At 35.2% G+C, this 16,044-nt stretch overlaps 2 protein-coding genes across 5 annotated transcripts in view; one reads left to right on the top strand and one right to left on the bottom strand.

The window, feature by feature from the left end:
* Positions 1 to 16,044, bottom strand: part of LOC124642605 (filamin-A) — an 82,240-nt gene that overhangs the window by 47,510 nt on the left and 18,686 nt on the right. For 2 of the 4 annotated variants that reach the window (XM_047181106.1, XM_047181104.1), the window contains exon 1: positions 8,812 to 8,960. The exons of the other annotated variants lie outside the window; for them this stretch is intronic. The gene's annotated coding sequence lies outside the window, so the exon portion shown is untranslated. Of the gene's footprint in view, positions 1 to 8,811; positions 8,961 to 16,044 lie in introns of those variants that run through there. 4 annotated transcript variants of the gene reach the window in all.
* On the top strand, positions 10,737 to 15,306 carry LOC124642606. Its single transcript, XM_047181108.1, has 5 exons — positions 10,737 to 11,503; positions 11,802 to 11,901; positions 12,520 to 12,624; positions 13,004 to 13,159; positions 15,253 to 15,306. The coding sequence occupies exons 1-5, from the start codon at positions 10,737 to 10,739 to the stop codon at positions 15,304 to 15,306; spliced, it is 1,182 nt and encodes a 393-aa protein (XP_047037064.1).

The following is a 16,044-nucleotide window of genomic DNA, read 5'->3' as shown; positions in this document are numbered from 1 at the left end:
AGATAATTCGAAATGATACATCAATATGACATTGCTTTTTTTATTATAATGCAATACAGTTAAATTTAGTCTTGTACAAAAATACTACATACATAGCATTAATACTGACTGCACAGCAAATTTTCCATATTTCATAGCAAAATAACTATCCCAGTCGCATATTAACCAGTAAGTACAACAAAACCTATTCATCATATTTGTCTTAATTTTCAAGAAGCCATGCTCGGCCAATTTAATGATTATTATAACAAAAAATCCTGTCACATTGCATTATTTCTAAAACCAGAACAAATTAACTGAAAAGGTTCGCGGCTTCGCGCACTTTTTCGTCACTGGAGTGCAGAGTGGCGCGATAAAGAGATAGCGAGTAAGATAGAGTTCAATTAAAAAACATTGTATTAAAAATTGAAGCTAGTAACGAAAACGAATCGCTGCAAAACCGACTCCACGTAGTCTTGTTTGCCTACCCCTAGAGTGCAATTCAAAACCGCGTAGGCGCGGAAGGGCGAGGCGGCCTGCGAGCTGAGGAGCAGGTAGTTTTAACGCTCGCCGACGCGGTTGAGGCTGGCCGGCTCTGCCGGCCAGTAAGCCGAAGCTGCGGTGGTGAGCGTGAAAATCATCTGCGACGATAAGCTCGCATGGGACCGCCGGAGCCCCGCAGCGCCGGAGCCGTGACAGAAGCCATGCTTGCTGCATGTTGCATGCTTACTTCCATGTTGCATGCCTGCTTACATGCTGCATGCCTGCTTGCATGCTTCAGGCTTGCTTGCATGCTTCTTACAGGAAAATAAAAATTCCAAAACTATGCCAAAAGATGATTCTGACTATAAACATTCTGAAATATGATATTATAGTAGTAGCCTTTTAATGACTACTTATATTAAATGTATGCTAAAAGGAAATACTGACAATGACTGACAATGCACCAGCCCCATTTTTTTTAAGAACAAGTATGTATGTGCAAGCATATCATCGGACTCAAGTACGTGGCGCCACCGGCAGAAGCTAAAAATGTTGCCTATTGGGCAAAAAAGGAAGCGTGAACGCTTATAAATAATTCAATAAATCACAATTTTGTATTTAATTTTATGTTTTTTTGCTGATCTCATTATGCCGTAATTAATAAATAATAAGATGACTGTGACTAATAAAAAGCTGTTTTATTCAGAAAAACTGCTGTAAATAATATAAAAATAGAAGCTATATTTAAAAGAAAAAGAGTTAACATGTATAATATGCATTAAGATTATTAGCTGTGCATTGATGAAAAAGCTTGTACGCTGCGAAAATAAATTGTAGTGTGTTTAGTGATATTTTGAGTTGAATATTTTGCTGTGCAATCAGTAATTTTGATGGGAATTCGGAATCTTATTGCATAGAAAAAGGATATTTTTTGATTTGCGTTTAAATACTACCCTTTTTATTAGTTAATTTTATCTTATTCATTAAGAGAAAATAAAAGGAATAATTTAAGTTTCAATATATTAAATATTCAGGAATTCAGGAATAATTTAAGATTCTGTTATTAATCGTTTCAATAATTAATTTAGACGATAAGCGAAGAAAGATGATTGTAGACAGCATAAAGGCAATTAAGTTTTCAATAAAGGAAACTTAACAATAGGTTTGACAGATAAGTAAAGATTCATTTATTGAATAACTGTGTACATAATTGTTGTTAATTAAATACAGTTACTAAGTAATCAAGTCAAAGTTAAACGTTCCTACATAATATTCACGTAGAGGTGCTATTCCTCAAAAATATTTTGTTCACATAAAATAGAAGCAGAAAAGAGTTATCCAATAATAATATAAATGTACATAGTAACTGAAAAGATTACTAATATTTATGTAATGCTTATCGAGAGATTTTATCAAAATAGTTTCCTGCACCAAAATAAACAGTTCTGGTGTTCATTGTTTTTACAGCTGGGCTCTACCGTCTGGCAGATTTCAGTGCACATCACTGTAAATAGTGCAAATTCCTGAAAACATCGATTTTGATGATTATAAATGTTGCGATTGTATTACTATAAATATGTAACATATTTAAAGGTGAAGAGTTGCTTTGTAAGTGCTTGACAGATTTGTAAATTTCTTTCAATTTTAGGTAGCCCATTTATCGAGGAAGGAAGCCTTATATTTGATTTGATTTGACTTGTTATCTGGGCGTGTAAAGAAGATTCCACATGCCAGTTATCACTGCTTATTAAGCTTATTAGCTGTTTTCTTGGGTTTCACCCACATCCTCGTGGAATCTTCTTCCCGTAGATACGTAGTTAAAATATAGCGTATGTTAGGTACTCGGGTCGAAAGTAGCGTTCTAAAAGTGAAAGAATTTTTCAAAGTGATTCAGTAGCTTCGAAGCCTCTAGGGTACAAACAAACAAAAATTATTCCACTTTATTATAGTAGGATACATCTTATACATATTACCATCTAATAATGTCACACGCAAAGCAACCACTACAACTGTTGGCGTACTACGTTTGTCGTGTAGTAATAACTTCAGAAACCAGTCGTTTTGACGGCTCGTAATTAGTATAGCTCGTTTTATTGCTTTCGTTGTTATTGTGTTCGTAATTTGTACGTCAGATATTTTAGTTGATAGTGTACGTGCTAACGTACACGAGTGGGTACGTAAAGACGACGTCCCCGAATGCTACTCAGTAGAAGTTGTTGTTGCAATTCCACGTCAAAGACCTCGATGGCGCAATGGTCATCATGCCGGACCGCCGAACCTGAGGTCCCGGGTTCGATTCCCGGTTCGGTCGACATTTGTGTGATGAGCATGCTTGTTGGCCGTGGTCTGGGTGTTATGATATGTATTTATAAATATGTATATATGTAGCTATATGTAGTTTATCAGTTGTGTTAGCACCCATAACACAAGTTAATTAATAACTTACCATGGGGCTAACCGACCGTGTGTGAAAAGGTGTCCCGACAATATATATATATATGTCCCGACAATAAAGACCGTTAGGTGGACTTAATAAGACTGACACTAGAACTTGTTAGGTGGTACTCGATGAGAAGAAGAATGAAAGAGGCATTGATTGCATCATAGATTAAACGTGTAATAAAACACTATTATTTTTAAGATGTATTCTTATAATTAAGGTCTACTAGGGCGTTCCCCACACCCTGAAACAGAATAAAAAGTAGCCTATGTTCTTACTCGGGCTATCTGGCTACCGGATTTTTGGCATAGAAGTGTTACAGACTGGTAAGAATGTAATAAAAGTAGGTATGGGTGAAATGCGCCTGCTGAAAATGGCCTGAACTTTCCTATATACCTGAAGATTTCGGTTTCAAAACTTTCAAACAAACTTTTAACCATAGAGTAACACTCAAAAAGCTTTGGATCTTTTCTAATGCATGTATTGAATAAAGGGCTTGATAGAATAAATTGATACATACGATTTCAGATCTTATAACATATACATTTGAATGTCATAAATGCGTGAATCATTTATATCACCTATTACTATAGCAAGTTTACGCGAATTTCCTGGCATTAACGACGTATTGTGCAATGCAGTGGTCTACCAAATCCTGTGATCTGTTTATTATTAGATTTTATTACTTCTGACTTGCTTCTGACTCGACTGAGCGCATTCCTAAGGAAATTCTATTATTTTGTGTCAAGGCGAACTGAGTGCTTCAGCTGGTAGTTTCAGTTGCTATAGTAGATCAAAAATTAGCCCTGAAAAGCCTAGAGCAATACTGTCAGTATTTTTTATTCAAGACTACCTTTAATAGCATCTGTTTACTTAGAGCATTACTTCCCGCACTCGGTAAAAAGTAAGTAGTCAGTGTTCTGTCTCAGGTTCTATCCATGTATCCAACATTTCAATAGGTTCAGTAGTTTTCGCGTGAAAGCGTAACATATTTACCGATACTTTACGATCATTAGCACCATAAATATTGTTTATTGACACATCAAAGATTTGCTGTTTTTATGTGCGAACATTTCATGTTTTACAATCTACACTCTTCTTTGGAAATAAATTATATATGGACCCCAAGTGGTAACGATATTGTAGGTAACAAACAGCTACTTATCACAAGAATTTATTCTCAAAACATGTCATTCATAAAACCGTATATTTTATGAAAAACCTTGGTCAAGCAGAGATCGTTCAACTCGTATTATAAATCGGCTATTTTATTTTAGTCAACAATTTGTTTGATATTGTTATTTTTAGAGTTTCTCTCCGAGATGTCGGGTTATCGAGTTACATTCATATTTTAGACCAGCTCTTTCCTGCAGTTATTCCTGCGTCCCGTGGAAAATTCTTCCCGCACCCGGTTAAAATATAGTTCATGTTGCTCGGGGATAATGTAGCTTCCCAACAATGAAAGATTTTTCAAATCGTTTCAATACCTACTTCCTGAGAAAAACGCGTTTAAATACACAACCCAAACTATCAAGGGACCAAGAGCGTCAGCCAGTAGGTATATAATGATTTAATCAAAATAAAACTACTGAAGAATTTATTTATATCTTACACTACTACACATCGTACCTAATTGTTATTTCAAAAATGTCACTAGATCACGACTAGAACAAGATTAACAAAGCTCGATATTAATCATTACACGGATGGGTGCGCGCGCGCCGGTCGCAGATCACTGCAAGTCTAGAAGTGTTACAATGATACATGTTTGTTTGATTTAGAAAGTGATTAGTGGTTGCTATGGTGATTTAATTATTGATCTTAGCCGTTAAATAGTTTCAGGAGATATCATAATTATGGTACCTAACTAAAAACAAATCTGTGAAGCCGATTTCACGCCATTGAAAACTTCCAACGTAATTCAATTTCAACCAATCTACATATTCAGAGCAAGCATGGAGATCAATTATCATGTCCTTTCTATATTAAAACAAACAATAAGCTAGCTTAACAAACAATAAACAACAATAAGCTAGCTAGCAAACAATGGCAGGAACAACAGCTGTAGGTATGTCTTTTGTTATTATTTACTACACATTATCCTTTCAACCAATACGTAGATGAAGTGATTCATAATGCTGACGATGTATGTATAAAACATACTACAAGCGCAACCAAAAGCAATAATAGATCAATCATTACTTAACATCAACTTCCTATTCCCCTTTATCCTCAAACCCATTGGATTCCACTTCAATAACCCTCGGGTGTGGTACATCAGGTCTGAGTGGCGCTGACAACTCCTGGCAGCGAGCCAACTCTTCGAGATTGACAGCATGTATATCGTTACTGAGCTGGCCAATAGAGCGTTTTGCGTTCCGATATTCATTAATTGTCTTCTGGCTTAAGAAACGATTTAGCCAGTTGACCAATGTGAAAGAACCATTAATTTTGCAATTTAATTTGACAGTGGAATAGATGTTGGTCTAGGAGATGGTAATTGTATGTAAGAAGAGGTATCGTCTATTTAGAAACTGCATTGTTCAGGCCTAGGCCTAGGCCAGGTTAAAATGCTAAACGCTTTTTTGGAACTAAGTATACATGTAAATGTAAAATGTGAATTTGAATTTAATAAAGTAAAAAACCTACGATATTATGAATACTATACATTCAATAACACAAATACGAAAAGATGTAACGTCCAACAGTCCTATTGACTATTGAGAAAGAAATTATGAACTTTGAGGAAGAAATACGAGCATACTCATAAAGAAAAGCTCAAACATGACTCACAAATATCGGAGATGAAACACGCAGATTGAACCTTGAATGAGTAATATTTACATGGCCAAAAATATGCAGGCTTACCTGTACATCTGTATACAACCATTTAAATAAATCTAAAGTACCTAAATTTATAGCAGTGCAAGAAACTGCGAATAACAATAATACAAACTTATATAAACTTAGATATATGAAAACATATTGGTGCTAGCCAAACCGTCTAGTGATAAAATGTTCAAAACATCTGGATGTAGAAAAATGTTTTTTTCAGATTATGTAAATAGACAGTTTCGTTGGTATGCAATGGGTGTAGTGAAAGGCAACCTAACAGAAATAAATATCAAAGAGTGTAAGTTTGTTTGTTACCTAAATTATAACCCTTTCATGGGTATGGTCTAATGATGTCCTTCTAGCCGATTGGTAGCCACGACGGCAGCTCTCATATAAGGAGATCAGCCAGCTGCACAGGACATATTATAGTGCACAAGCATTCCCGCAGACACAGGTGCAGTCACTATTCCTTCAAGCTCATATCCTGATGGGACGGCAACCAACACCACCGGAGAGGCAATAGAGATCAGGTGCAGGGACGACATTAACGTGCTCTCCGATGCACGGATGTAGGTATCAATCACCGATAAATGCATTTATCTAAAACAATTTTTCGAATCTGACCTGCCATTAGCTCGTTCAATCAAACAAACCGACTGTTCAGCTTTATGATATTAGTAAGGATATGAAGGTATTCAGCATTCGAGCAAAATATCATTTTTATTATGACTTGCTTTGTATTTTCTGGACTCAAGTACTGAACTAATGTTTAATTGTAAACAGTTTTCAACTCAGGAACAAATTCTCTCCAGTTCCTACATGCTCTATATGATTATAATCCACGTGCGCACGATTCACAATTTTGCTTACACTAGCAGCAAATTAAAACGTCAACGATAAATCCGAAAGCATTTGTTTTTAACGGTTTTATGGCCGCCATCTTACTTTGCTTTATTTTTGAAAACGGAATTTTATTACGAGCCGTTGCTGTCGAAATCGAATTGTTTTTTTTTTTCAGAATAATTTATGCAAATTCTTCAGTTTGAAGGTAAGTGTAGATAGGAATGCCAATTGTTTAATTTATCTATACAGTTTATATCGAATCACTTGGTTCTATAAATTACATAAAGCATTTAAATTAATCAATCTTAAAAATAATTGCGTTGAGTTTTTAATTAGGACATAGTAATTTGCTCTCGTACAAAGTTATTTTTCTTTGAAATTGATAGGGTTGTATGTGACAGAAGTCATTATTTAGTTAAGTCTAGTTGAATAATTGATTGCTGTGATAAATCTGTTAATTCCATTCACAACAACGTCTGATTCAGTAAACGAAATAAATATCAGTGGACGATTTTTTTTTTTAATATTTGTACGTATTAGAACAATTTTTTAAATGTTTATGTGTATAATTTAAATAAAGCTTTTCTGCATACACCAATATCACAAAAATATTTTTATGTAATTAAATACCAAAATAAGAGTGTCGGGCATCACACACTTTAAAAAAAAACTAAACTGGAAAGTCGATAAATCTAGAAAGCTTACAAAAAATACGGGGTATTATAATTAGACTACAAAATATCAAACAGAAACTCATCCAAGCCACTTCCTAAAACACCACCTAACACAAAACGTAAAGAGCTTCTATTAAGTTCAAGGTCAAGGTCAAAACATATGACCTTCAACAAGTTCACCGATGACGTACGCCATTGACCCATCTGATACTGTCCTTCATAAACCAGGCCTTTACATTGACCTTTAAAGACAAGGTTTCCTCAAGGACTGTCCTTGGATCGAGGCCGCGGAAGAAGGCCGCGTCCTTGCTCAAGGACTGAGCTCCGGGAATGACCTTGTGGCGAGGACGCGAGGCTCAGAGGCCTTGGAGTCGAGGTCACGGATGTAGGCTTCCGGGGCTGGGATTTCAAGGTTGAAGATTGAGTGAGGGTGTGGGCGATTATAAAGGTGAAGGTAAAGTAAAGGTAATGATTTATCAGAAAAAGTTAGGCACTATAAAAGTTTGACTTCTTTTTTTGCATTTTATAATATAGTTTCTGCCCGTTTCACCAGAACTATACTTCGCACACCCGGATAAAAAATAAACTTTATCCTTCGTCGATAGACGTGCTATCTAAAACATAATTAAATCGCTTTAGTTGTTCCTGAAATAAGAGCTTGCAATAAAACGACTAAATAAACTTTTCAGCTTTATAATATTAGTTTAGATCTAAGAACAAACCGTCCGTGGTGAATACACTTGTGGCACCGGCTTAAAAAAGTTACAGCCTTTTTATCATTCCACTGCTGGGCACAGGGCTCCTCCCACACGGAGAAGGATTGAGTTCTTAAGGCTTATGCTTTATTTTTTCCATAAATTTAATATGATGTTGACATAAGTAAAGAAAACACCTAACCAATTATAGGATTCTTACAATTGAAATCAACTGAAATCTTTCAATTATTTCAGAATATCAGTTCTGAAAAGTAACGTAACAAATAAACGAAGGCATTTTGTCACTTTTTATTTTCTTCAACCTATGACAGGCGCTTGTCACTCGAACGTATTAATTTGACAGCTAGTGACAGGTGCCATATTGTTTTAATTGTTTCTTTTTACAGCTCATTTGTCTGAGTTTCAGGAAATGGGGTTTTCTTATTCATTAGTGCTGCAGTGTTTTGTTTAAATGATATTCGTATTTTCACTACGCGACGCTTTTAGCGTGTATTGATAATCATTTAATAATTAAATAAATGAAAATTCATTATCTTTGAAAGAAATAAGTGACATCGTATCTACGAGATGAATAACTTGTGTGTAATTTTTAGACAACACAGTACAGTAAGCATATGAGAAAATTATGAATTATATTGGCGACATTAAAATCTAAAGCTAGTTTAATTTAGACACGAAATTCAATAAGGTTTAGCTTTCTAATATCGAAGAATTAAATAAATAAGTTTAACTCAACAGGCATGTATTAATCGAATACGTAAAACACTATATTAACCAAAAAATAAATGAACATTTGCACAACTAAAAACTTTTACACTAAAATGCCAAAAATTCGACTCACCAAAAACCTTTAAAGTTTCCAAAAAACTAGGTCACAATTATAAGCACTGAACTAAAAACTGTTAACGTTCAAACTAAGCGTCCTGCTTTACCACAAAACATGGTGCTATGTCGAAAACTAACACACTACTAAAAATAAAACCGGCGTAAGATGAAAATTTCGTTAACGCCCGAAATAATGGCGTAAGTACTATTTGCTTACAGGATATCGGTTTTCATAAATAATCGAATTCATCATGAAGACTTATTAATATCATAAATCTGTGAGTGGGTATGTGTGTCTGTCGCGCTTTCTCCGTAAACCGGCTGAACTTATTGGCTTGTTTGGTATGGAGATAACTTCAAATCTGGTAGTAGTCAAAGATTTTTATTTCATATCAAGCTATTACGAGTGCTTAAGAAACATCAATAGCTAGGTGCTCGGTTCCAAAGAGTGGGTCTTTTCAATCTCATTACAAAAAAAAGTGTTTGCATTATTTGATAGGTTTGATCCGACTGCTTGAAGCATTAGTTCCATATAATTTGCGAAAGAACAGTATGCAGAAAAAAAATTGCTCCAGCTTGATAAATACTGTGACTATAGTAAGGGATAAGCGATTTACAATAATCTTAATCTTGCTTCCAGTCCTTTCCAGAACACTTGCAAGATCATAAAAATGTTCATGCTGCCTAAGTACCTATAGGTAAAAATGGGCCGTTTTTGTAATGGTACATATTAATTTATCCATCCATTCATAACATATATAAAAAAAATGTAATACATAATTGCAAAGCATTTTTCTCACAGTAAATCATGCAAAAAATATATTCAGTCATCCAATAAATTGGTCTGTATTTGAAGGATGAAAGTAATTGAGAATAACGAGCATTGTAGTTCTATGAAATTTTCTGTAAACTAGCCAATTTTTTATATAATATAGCATACATCAGTAGCGACATTTCAAACTATTTATCATGTTGGAGAATAAATTATATAATATGTTTTTTATGTAATGTTTATATTATTAAATGGGGGTCATTTTTTTGGTCATTCAGTGTATTTTGATTGATGTTTCTTGCTGATTGTTGCATTTTATTTTACACGTCACTATTTTTTGTAGGTTGCCACATTTAGAAGGAACATACCTAATATATTTTTTCTATTTACGATTTATTAGGACAAAGTCATCTACGCTTTTTATAAATAAAGAGGTAAAGCTTAAACTTAAGTCATTACGGAGCCACTTAATACTTCTAGCAAAACGCTCAAATTACTCAAAATTGCTTGCTGAATTATAACTCAGCAATATTTTTCTAAATTACAAAGAAGAAAATTAACCTCCGAAAACAAGGCAGTTACCTTGAAGGCTATTTCATAATATTTACGATAATGAATAAGCACTGTTTCACAGTAAATTAGCAGACCACTGATTACAGGCTGAAAATATTGTCTAAGTTTAAAGCGAAGACAATATTTTTTTAGAAGGCGATTTCACCTGTTCTTTTATTTATACTGTTAATGTTACAGCCTTTTTAACGTCCCACTGCTAGGCACAGGCCTCCTCTCACACGGAGAAGGATTGAGCATTAATCACCACGCTTGCTCAATGCGGGTTGGTGATTTCAGACTATATAGTCCAGGTTCTTTTATTTAAAATACCTAAATATTAAATAGCGTTATTTCAATATCTTTAGGCATACAACGATACGTCATAAAAGGTTTTAAAGGACTGAAACTTTCAATTTTGCTTGCAATGAAAAACTAAAAGTGCAATGAATGCTCAAAATGGATAAAATATGGAGCAGTCTTCTACTTAAAACCATAGAGTCTGTAATTTACCACAACAATATTTAAGTCTTTTATATAATCAAAGATTAAGTTTAAGTGCACCGATTTCCAACCACAACACATAAACCTATCAAACAGACCGAACTAGTCTTATCAAAATGGATTTGGATTTTAACAAAATTTTCATAATTCCTACCACGGCTTTACGACTTGCTAGGGCTCATCCTTATATACCGAGAGACAAGAAATGGATCCTCCAATTCGTCACTGTCCACTCGCTGTTTACCTTAACATTTCTTTTAATTCTTTACAATATTTTCTGTCATGATTTAAAAGCTAACAATTTCACGCAAACTTGTCAAAATGGCGTCCTATTCGTCGTGTATATTGTCATTTCCTATCAATATGGCGTTTTGCTGACCTATCAGGATACCCTTGTTGGATTGATCGCAGATATGAACAAGGACTTTCAGACTTCCAAAGATTTACCACCAAAAGAACAAGAATCGATCAAGAAGTATATTAACCAAGGATTGTGGGTTTGCAAGCAATGGCTCTTCCTCACAATTTCGGGTTGCGCGATTTTTCTTCTCAAGAACTTAGGTCTCATGTTGTACTATTATTGTATGAATGAGTTTCGATTGGTTCCGTTCTACGAAGTGGTGTTATATCCTCCGATAATGGAAGAAAATAGAGATAATATCTTTGTGTACTTGTTAATGTATGCTATAATGTTGTTATTTTCTGCATATTCGGCATTAATGTATGCGGCGTTTGTTCCTTTGGGTCCGATATTTATTCTGCATGCGTGTGGCCAGTTGGTACTGGTGAAGTTAAGGATTGATGACCTGTTTGTGGAGTGTGATGATGAGGTTATCAGGAAGAAACTAAAGGGTATTATTCTTCATTTACAATATGTTCACAGGTAAAGCCTTTTGCATGTTTTTGAGACAGAATACGGAAAGCTTTTTCTTTGAAATAATCAATTACTCTAAAATGATATACTGTTAGGAAAATTTTGTTGCATTTTAACTTTTATATCTACTAAGAATAATAACTTCAAACACCACAATGATAAATAAATATTATTATAAATCTGTCGCATTAAATATGACATGATTGTTATAAAAAGTTAATAAATGTCAGTCATAAAAGCTGTGGAATAATATATTTCTGAATTTTAATAATGTTTCTTCTGTTTCATAAAACAATTTCAAATGAAGCTTCGTGGACAGAATTCAGCAAGTTTTCAAGATTGGTTATGAGCTGACGCTGAAATTCACTGCGCTTATCCTACCCATCACTATCTATGCAGTACTTGAAGTAAGATAAACTATATCCACTTAACTGAACCAAACTTTAAAATTATTCTGTGTAAATTGAGAAACTATTACAGCAGACCTTATAGTTATCGGCACGAATCTTGAGCTCTGACCTACATCTACTCAGAAGTGATTTATTAGCAAAGAACCAATCCCGAGTGACGGTTATGACGCGATGCACTGCGGGCCAATCACCGCTTTAGCCCGCCCCCGCGCCTCACTTCATACCACAAAAGGGACCCAATAAATTACTTCTGCGCAGATGTAGGTCAGAGCTCAAGATTCGTGCCGATAACTATACAAGCTTGGCTTTCCTGATTATGTTGGGGTCGGTTGGGTCTAACAAGATGGAACTATAACTACATAGGTATAACTATCCAGTGATTTTCATAGTCCAACTTCAAATATGATCTTCCCACGATACCACTTAATAACACTGGTTTTCAAACTTTTTGCCTTTTGAATTCCCGAATCAGATGGCAAAAAATACAATTAACACTTATATAATATGTATAGAGTGTACATTGTAGAAATAGATTATAAAAATAAATACTAATATTAACAGTCGAGATAATTTTTCTATTGCAGGTAATTATTTTTTTATACTTATTTTTTTCAGAGTTTCTACCGCGGCGAAGTAAATGTGGAATTCGTAACTTTCATAGTTGGTGGAGTTATGATCAGCGGCTCACCGTGTTACTATAGCGACTTGCTTATGGAGAAGGTGAGTATTTTACATAGAAATAATCAGTACCCAAGTTATATAAGTAAATGTTTTTCATTGCATTTTTAAAAGCTACTATTCTACCTATCCTTTTTTTGAGATGGGAAATCATCAGAACCTCATTTATGTATCTGTGGGTGCAGCTAGAGGAACTGTCAAACTTTTATTGACACAAACGCACCTTTGTAGTAACTCTTTCAAAAAATACCACAGCCAACCCTTTCTAACTGCCTTTCCACATTGGCGGGTTTCCCGAGCTCAGAATTTTCATTGCCCATTTTTGAATGTCAAAAAGCTAGTAGGCAAAACGAATCGTCGGATATTTGTCGGAATCAGTGCCATATCAAGAAACATTGTATAACATTATATTCTTCCTCAGGGTGAAGACGTACGCATGTCGCTATACACTTGCGGCTGGGAGCAACATTACGACCGGCGCACGCGCACGACTTTGCAACTGATGTTACAGAACGCGCTCAAACCTATTGCTATACAGACTGTCTTCACTGTAATGTGTTTAGATGCTCTCACAGATGCAAGTATCATTTAATTTTATTTCTTATTATGTAAAAAACTTTTTTACAAAAAAAAATAACCGACTTCCAAAAACACTAAAAAGTAAAAAAATAAACTAATTTTAGGTGCATCGGCCTAGAAGTCGGTGTCTAATGGATGTTACTAAGTTAAGTGTTTGTTTTTGTGCTAGTGTTTTTGGAAGTCGGTTAAATTTTTTGTAAAAAAGTTTTTTATTTACAGCTTTTCAGTGACACGAATAGTTGTCACTATCCATATAAATGGAAAGTTCTCATCAATACAAGTAATATAAGCCCAAACACGAGGTAGTTTATATTCAGTTGTCGAGTACCCTCGACCCTCTCTGGTCTCCATCATTAAGTCAGCTCCAAACCTTTACTGTTGAATAGTGCTTTCAGGCATACACCTGAGTGTCAAGTTTTTACCCTATGTATGCCTACAACTTTCGAAAGTTGCCCTCGATTTCTCAAGTTTCCATCATCAGATCCTGACCTGATGACTATGGGACCAACTGGCAGCTATTCCGCGTCCAACAAAAAAAGAATCACGTAAATGGGTCTATAAACCTCGGAGTAATCGATGTACATACATAGAAAAAAAAAACATACCGGCCGATTAGATAACCTCCTCCTTTTTGGGAAGTCGGTTAAAAACCCGGGTAAAACATTATTTAAAACTATACCTACTTATGTTCTTTTTTTTTAACATGAACATTTTATTTACATAGATATTTACAATACATATTTACAAAAAATATCAAAAACTATCCTAGTAAAACAAACAACTAAAAAGCGTCAAAAAATTCGTCCCCATCGCTGTCAACTGGGAGCGTGCCCAAGAGGCTGGCAGCATTACCTCGTTGGATCGCCATGCTGATTCTTTGTCCGAGGTAATAGCCAGCCTTCTGGTCACGAGAAGCGTCAACCAGCCGCCTAGATAGATCTTTAAATAGAATGTGGGCATTCGGACCCCACGACCCGAGGGTTTCAACCCCAAACGGTTCGAAAATATAGTTTCCGACAAGGCCACTATATTTCCGCCGCTTGAGGTTCTCCGCAGCCGCAGCGGCAGCAGCAGCACAGCACGCAGAACTTGGAAGGTGTGATGGCGCAAGAGTATCGACACAGGTTGCGTCCCATACTAAAGGCCTACCCATCTTCCAAGGGAATAACGACATGCCGTATGGTCTCATACCGTCGTCGCGTGCCAAGCCGTTTGGTTCTAATATAGCTGGTAGCCCGACGGCAACAAGAGCTCGACGTATAATGTCATTGATGATTGTATGCCGCGCAATATGGCCCGCACTACGGCTGCACGACAGGCCGTGGTGTCCGAGGCTGGTGACAGCCTCACCACAGTGGCAGCGATGAGGGGAGCAGCACGGTGCTCCTATACGTAAACAGGTAGCGAGGCGGAAAGTTCTATCGTCAAACATGGTGCCAATGTTTGACGACGTTCTTATTTTGACTCCAATCTAAACATTCACATTCATATATTCGAAATAAATTACCGAATGTCCAAACCAATCTACTTTTGAAGCGACTAGACTGTCAAAATTGGTTGTCTTTTCAAATTCATTTTATATGTATTACCTACGATATTCAACCATGCCAATCATTATCCGCCCCAAAGAAGCGAATTGCAAAAGTATATTGAAATATCGTTGAACTGCGAAAGAATTTCGTAAAATCATAGGTACTTTTTCTGAAAGATTTTCAATGTCAGTGAAAATCCTACCACCCACAGGCAGGAAGTCTTAGTAGTTGCAATTGATATTATCTATCATTCAGATCATAAGGGAAGCTGTTAATACAGTTCAGAAATTCAAATCTATTAGTGTTTCCTTTTGCTATTAAATCCTATCAACAGATACAAACATTGACGCTTGTATTTCCTGAATGGATAGGCAGAGATGTTCTCAATCTCACATATATATTATTTTGCCAGCTGTATTTTTGGTCAAAATTGCGAAGAATCTGCTAGCTTTGATTACATTGTACATATTTAAGCAATTGAATTGTTTGGTAGTATTTTTTTTACATAATCGGAAAGATTATTGTTTGTTGTGATTTAAATATGTATTTTTTATTTCAGCTATTCCAGCAGTCATACGCGATATTTAATCTTATGAATTGTATGTGGAACTAAATAAAAAATCTAATTAATAACATCATCTTCACCACCGATCTTTGTAACACCAAACATCGTTTTTATTTTATTTTACTTCCATTTTCTATGACAGTTGATTACGTCATAAGAAAACTTTTTTGACCGCTATGTGTAAGAAGTAGGTAATTTTAGTGAAACCAAATGTTGTCAACCTTTGTTTGGTAATCAATTGCTTTAAGAAGAAAACACCCACATAACATTTTGAATCTTTTTTCACAACAAATTAATTTAACTAAGCACACCCTACTTTTATTACCATGACCACTTGTACATAATCAACTTTATCGTTATTAAATAATTAACTTCGTCTGAATTCTGAAATAAAAGTATCAATTACTTTAAGAACCCTTTTATTTAATGACCCTACAATTTTATATTACTGCGAAGAAAGGTTACCGATTACATTTCATTTTTATTGCAACCGTTTATTGTGTAGTTATTAAAATAATTAACGTTGTGGGCTTTTAAGGAGAAGACTCATCAAGCTTATATTCCTTAGTTTATAATTAAAGGGACAAACTCTGACGAAGGTAATAGGTACTTGCGAAGTAATTAGAACTCAAAAAATCCTGCATCTACCTATGTACCTATACTCAGATGTTTTTCAAAACTGAACGTATAGTTTATTTTTTAACTTGCTCTTAATCGTAGTTTTACAATGTCGAAAAAAATACTTTCCACACCCAAATAAAAGTAGTTTAGGCTATGTTTAAGTAC

Source organism: Helicoverpa zea, chromosome 25 (genome assembly GCF_022581195.2).
Source record: "Helicoverpa zea isolate HzStark_Cry1AcR chromosome 25, ilHelZeax1.1, whole genome shotgun sequence".
In the NCBI taxonomy this organism is placed as follows: Eukaryota; Metazoa; Arthropoda; class Insecta; order Lepidoptera; family Noctuidae; genus Helicoverpa; species Helicoverpa zea.
The sequence above is the reverse complement of the archived record's forward strand: the minus strand, read 5'-3'. Positions and strand labels throughout refer to the sequence as shown.

Coding starts and splice junctions, on each gene's coding strand:
- LOC124642606 (XM_047181108.1), top strand. CDS start 10,737: ATGGATTTGGATTTTAACAAAATTTTCATAATTCCTACCACGGCTTTA. Junction 12,625..13,003: donor GCGACTTGCTTATGGAGAAG/GTGAGTATTTTA, acceptor ATTCTTCCTCAG/GGTGAAGACGTACGCATGTC. Junction 13,160..15,252: donor GTTTAGATGCTCTCACAGAT/GCAAGTATCATT, acceptor TTTTTATTTCAG/CTATTCCAGCAGTCATACGC.